The 6,347-nt window shown below is 44.2% G+C and overlaps 1 protein-coding gene across 1 annotated transcript; it reads left to right on the forward strand.

Annotated features, from left to right (window-relative positions):
- The first annotated feature begins 1,597 nt into the window (after positions 1–1,597).
- Positions 1,598–5,866, forward strand: LOC114934915 (uncharacterized). Its single transcript, XM_085483177.1, has 4 exons — positions 1,598–1,604; positions 1,685–1,866; positions 3,832–4,179; positions 5,249–5,866. The coding sequence occupies exons 1-4, from the start codon at positions 1,598–1,600 to the stop codon at positions 5,615–5,617; spliced, it is 906 nt and encodes a 301-aa protein (XP_085339303.1). The 3' UTR covers positions 5,618–5,866.
- The last annotated feature ends 481 nt before the right edge of the window (positions 5,867–6,347 follow it).

The raw sequence follows: 6,347 nt of genomic DNA on the forward strand, positions 1-6,347 counted from the left end.
CGGCGAACTCATCGCCGAACACCGACGAAGCCGGTATACCACCAGGGGAGCGGTGGTGCGGGAGTTTCCCGCCACCGTATCTACCGGCCAACAGACCGAACCACCGTGGTCCCGGTACCACGCCTTTTACGCGGCGTTCGGTGTTGATTACGAGACGCGGTATCAGGCATCGCAAACCGAGGCGGTTGAGATGCGAGACCTCGGCACCCAAGTCGCACCGATCCTGGCAACGAAGGCCACCCAGACGAGCCCGCCGGTGCCACCGAGGACCCGCTCCGTCGCCATCCAGACGGAAGACGACGGAAACCCTTCGCGGCCGGGTGAAGCCGACGATATCCCCGGACCCGACGACCGAATGCCGGCTCCCCGACCTCGGGGCCGAGGACGCGGATTGCGCCCTCTTTCCCCGAGGGCCGAGGAGCCGCCCCGGCCAGGCCAGAGAGCGCCAGCGGCAGCCGTGCGACAATCATCGCCCCCGAGAGGGCCGCGATCCGACCGCCCGTCGACACGAACGAGCCCGACCGGTCTCCGGGATCGGGAGCGGGATTACAGCCGCTCCCCGGCCCGTCGACTCGCCCGGACGCAATCCCCGGAAAAGACCGAACGGGAAAGGACGAAGGACCGGGAGGACCGCCAACGGTCCCAGTCTCGTCCCCGCTCCGCAAGCCGCGCAGCGATGGTCTGTTGGAATTGCCAAGGATCAGACCACCGCTACTCCAACTGCCCGCTGCCGCGAGGAGCCACTCCGTACTGTTACGGCTGCGGACGACAAGGAGTGACGATGCGGACATGCCCCCAGTGTGGACCTGGCTGGGCCGACTTGGGCCCTTATCACCCGGACAAGGGACATCTGGGTCGCCGAGGACCACCCACCTAGTTGCCGTTCCGGAGAACAACTTTTTCTTTTAACCCTTATTAGTTTTGTTTTTCTTTTTTTATTGTTGTCGATTGGTTGCCGTTGAGGCTTTTCTTTTTGTATAAATATAACTAATAAACGAGGAGAGAGGCCTCCGGCCCACCTAATCGTACTCTGCTAAGTGACCTTTCTTGTCCGTCCCTTCTGCGAATTTTGCATGTGCCACGTGAACATTGGAGCGAGACCGTTCGCTCTACCAATGACCGCTATTATTAGAGTAAAGCCGTCGATGCGGAGAGAGAGAAATCAGCCGCTGTCGAGTCATCGCCCTGGTATCATTTCCAGGTACCCAGTACGTAAGTAGTAGGCGAATGGATGACGGCGTCGGTTCCTGGTCGGAACCTTTCCCCCGGTCCTCCTCTGGAAAGGGGGAGTTGTGACGTGACAAATTGAAATTGTCCGTCACAAGGGCTGAATGGCCCGATCGGGGGAGGGCACGGGACCTCTGCTCTCCCGAGACAGTGAGAGAGAGAGAGAGAGAGCGTGCGTGCGAAAAGCGCGGGATCGGACGCGAACCCGCTGCTACGCGTTTCCATATATTTTTTTTGTTGTTTTGTTGAGAGTTAGGATTATTTCGGCGGCAGACAGGATGTGCGACGAGTCTCAGCCGATAGAGAAAACCTGGAGGAGAAAAGGGAAGGCATAGGAAGCAGGACGACGGGGACCCCCTTCGTCAGGGACATGCCCGGTAAGCCCAAAGTTAAAATTTCTTCACCAAATATCCGACAACGGAGTAGGTGCCACTGCCTGAAAATTTGTACCTTCCAGGGGCGAACAGGGGATGGCCACTCGGGTGCAACAAGCACCCGAGTCCCCGCATACGGAGCGCCGGCAGGAGAGCTGCCGCCCCCGGGACTTCCGGAATCCCGAAGGAGAGCCAGGAGCGGCCCTGCCGTGCGCTGCCGCGACGACCGCCTACGAAGGGCAACCCGCGGATCAGGACTCCGCGGGTAAGGATAATTACGCGCGCGGCCGCAAGGATCACCGAGGCCGCGCGCGCGGCCGACCTGATAGCGCCGCGAGTGGCCTATCTACATAATTGGGTCACCGACGTGTCTCCTGAGGGCCCCCGGTTCGGCACTGTCTAGCGAGCGCCCGAAGAGAGCGGAGGTCCCGAGACGGAAGCGCAACTTAGGGAGAGCGAAAGAGGAGAGGACGATAAGGATCGTTATAGGACTGGTGAGACGACGTGGTCATCCTGCTGTCGCCGAATTAAGGTAGCCGGGTGGATGGGTCCCGAATTACTTATCGTTAAGAGAGTATGCCGGACTTAGTTGCCGGCCAGTTATAGAATTACGAGAGATTCGTTTTATCGTCGAGTCACGGTATTAACGTAATGAAACTCCATTGGGTGAAACTATGACCCATCCACTCTCTTGCGTTTTCGCGTATTCTCTCTCCCGCGTGGACAGTCTTCGCGCGTAACATTGTCGCGCGAAAATTACCGCGATTTACGCGTTGCCGATTATTGTTCGAAGCGAAAATCAAAGAGCTCATAAACGCTTTCAGGCTCATTAAAGTATTGATAATGTAAAGTATTAATGTTGTAAAGTATTGAGGTTGTAAAGGCTTAAACGAAAAGGCGTGATTACGTTTGATTTTGTGTGTGGAAATTATGTACGGCGCACGCGGTGCGCCCTTACGCCGGCCCCTTTGTTGTCGCGCATACCGCGCGGATCACGCGCCCGCGGCGTGGAGCCATATACCCGGTGGCGCGTCGCCGATTTAATTAATCGTCTTTTCGTTATTGGGGACCCTACTTTGTTGCCGCGAATTTGTTAAAGATTATTCATAACTCGGCACGGCGAACCACCGGGCGTAGTGCCCCACCGAACTCTCAATCGTGCGTCTGTGCACGCCGCTTATTTCTTTATATTATATACTCATGTGTCTTGTGAACCAAAGTTAAATATATGTTTTACTAACTTTAATTCCTAGGGTGATTTCTTGCCGCCACGCACCCGAACCCTTACCCGCACAGAGGCTAGCCGAGCGGGAAAGTTGCCGTCGCGATCTCTCTCTCTCCCGTGATTGACGCCCGCGAAAGGGCTAGGACAAGAGGTCCGAGGAAATTAAGACTTAGCGTCCCGCGAATTTATTAATTGAGAGACGGTGCGGCTGCCGCACCTGGCGCCCAACTAAATTGAGATTTTAGATTTCTCTTTATTATTTTTTTTTGTTTGTTGCAAAAATTTTTTTTGTGATCGAACGGAGAGATCGCGCCGAAGGTAACCGATATTCCGCAGGAGACTTTTCTCCTTCCGCGACGAATGGATATTCGCTGCGAATTCCGCGCCATACGGTTATAATATGTATGCCTGTATGTGTCTGTATATATTTATGTATTTTGTAATATTGTCACGAAATAGCAATGTGTGTGAGAGAGAAAGAGAAAGGAAGAAGGAAAGAGAGAGAGAGAGAGAGAGAGAGAGAGAGAGAGAGAGAGTGCGTGTGTGTACGGCAATATTTTATACAAATTGTATGCAATATATAGACATGTATAAGTGTATTATCATAGATATATATACATAACTAGACTCATGGAACTATATAGTTTAAATTAGCATACATGTCTCAAACAGCATAGAAGGACAAGGAGAGAAAAATAAGGACTTCTTTTTGCGCGGGTAAAGAATGTGTCCATGTTTTGTAACACATATACTCTCTCTTTCTCTCTCTCTCTCCCTCTTTCTCTCTATTCCTTTCTTTTTCTCTCTCTTTCTCTCTATTTTTTTTCTTTCTCTTTTTCTCTCACACACATTATTCCTCTTTCATGACAATATTACAAAATATATAAATACATACACAGACACACATATGTACATATATACATATATACATATATATTAGGCTATGATCGGAAAAAACGCTATGAATGCTTCGAAATATTCAATGTTTATTCTTGTGAAATATAGAACAACGATATTCCGATCGTTCGTCCCGATCGCAGTCTTAGTATTTATTTTGTCGAAAACAAATTAGACCAAAATAATTTTAAATTTTCAGGAGGATCGACTAATAATGCATCGCCGAGAAACGACGCGGCCCTGCCAAGAATAGACGCGGCCCCGCCAAGAATAGACGCGACCCCGCCAAGAATAGACACGGCCCCGCCAAGAATAGACGCGGCCCCGCCGAGGAACAACGCAGCCCCGCCGAGGATTGACGCAGCCCCGCCGAGGAACGACGCAGCCCACGCAGCCCCGCCGAGGATTGACGCAGCCCCACCGAGGAACGACGCGGTGAATAGACTAATGCAAAAGGTTGGTAATTAATTTTTGTAGTAAAATTGACCGCGCAGTTATTTTTATTGCACTAAATTATTGAAATAATTTTTTCTAATTCTTTTTAAAAAATATATATTTTAAATTAAATTTTTTGTTGATAAATATATGAATATATACGCTTTGTATAAAGGGCTAATTTTATAACAAGTCTACAATAAAATTTATTTATGTATGTGTGTGTACACATATATACATACATATATACAGGCTATTGTTATTGTAACAGTGCACAATAAAAAATATGTGATAAGCAAAGAAATAAATATGGACAAAAATCAGTAAATTGTAATTACAATGCAAATTGTACAAATCGAATAAATACTGTATACGTGCATGTATATATAAACACACTGAAATAATTTTTATTTCAGAGTTTTTAAAAATATTATAAATTAAAAAATATTATTTGTAAAAAACATAAATAAAATTGAAAAAGAATTTTATATTTGCAAAATCATTATTTCTCCAAAAAATGTACACATTTTTTGAAAGAATAATGCAATGAATAAAAAAAATGCAAATGTTTCCGTTTTTTATGAAACAAAAATTGAAAATGCAAATGTTTCAGCTTTTATGAAACAAATATTGTTTCATATAAAACTGAAACATTTGCATTTTCTTTTATTCATTGCATTGTTCTTTAGAAAAATGGTGTGTACTACATTTTTTGGAGAAATAATGATTTTGCAAATATTAAAATTTTTTTAACTTTTTTTATGTTTTTTACAAATGATATTTTTTTATTTATAATAAGTAAAACATCTGTAATAAAATCATTTCAGTGTGTTTATATATATACATGCACATATACAGTTTTTATTCGATCTGTAGAATTTGCATTGTAATTTACTGATTTTTGTCCACATCTTTTTTTTTCTTATCACATTTTTTATTTTGCTCTGTTACAATTACAATAACCTGTATATATGTATGTACATATATGTACACACTCATACATAAATAAATTTGATTTGTGTGCGTGTATGTACACACACACACACACACACACACACACACAGTATGCTTATAATCTTTATTTTTACAGAAAGTAAACGAAGCGGTTCGGCGGGCAGTAAATAGAGAAAGAAGAAAACGTAACACGCGCGCGCGACCAGCATACATGTATGCAATGGCTCCACCATATCCTCCGACAGCATTACCTACACCGACGTACGCGGTGTATGCTCCACCAGCACACGCTCCACCAGTATACGCTCCACCAGCGTACGCCCCACCAGCGTACGCTCCACCAGCGTACGCTACACCAGGGTACGCTCCACCAGCGTACGCTACACCAGGGTACGCTACACCAGGGTACGCGCCACCAACAACATATCCGGCAGCAACCACATACCCGGCACCAGCAGCGTACGCGGCACTGGCACCGGTGTATCCACCGCCGGGGCGTTTTTAGAATATATAAATCACTCTCTTGAACTTTTTGGCGACAATAATTTTTTAAATTCTGAATCTTTATTATGATTTTATTATACATAATTAATTATTTTCTCACTATGTATTCATTATAAATTATTTTTTCAATAGTTTAGTTTTATGCGTTTGACTCGATATAATTTTTATTTGTACGAAATTTTTATTTATTTTATATTCTTCAGAAAATATTATATTATAATATTTAATATTAATATTCATTAATTGATAAAATCACTAAATATATGTTATTGTATTACAAAACCTTTGGGGAAAAATAATAAAGAATATTTAAAAAAAACATTTCTACTTTCATTATAAAAGAAACATCAAATCTATATTCTGAATTATATAAATGTTTTACGGTATGTAAACGTCAATCGATCGATTATTTTATGTATTCTGACATTATAAATATGTGCTATCATTTAGTGTGACACGACTGTTCAGTCCGGAAACGAAATAGGACATGTAATGAGCAATAATATTCAAACAATTTTAAAACCACTTTTGATAATTACAATACTTATGTGTCCTAAATAAAAGTGGTCGAATTTCCGACAAGTCGCCGGAAAGCAGGATTTTCTTTACTGTACATATTGTTAATTTGGTCGATTTATTTCTTTCTATTGACACGTATATTAACTTACATAAGCCATTACAATGTCGAATTTTTCATTTTTAGTCTAAATATATTTATTTTGTTAATTATC

This window comes from Nylanderia fulva, unplaced genomic scaffold (assembly GCF_048542155.1).
Source record: "Nylanderia fulva isolate GAGA-0341 unplaced genomic scaffold, ASM4854215v1 Scaffold232, whole genome shotgun sequence".
Lineage (NCBI taxonomy): Eukaryota > Metazoa > Arthropoda > Insecta > Hymenoptera > Formicidae > Nylanderia > Nylanderia fulva.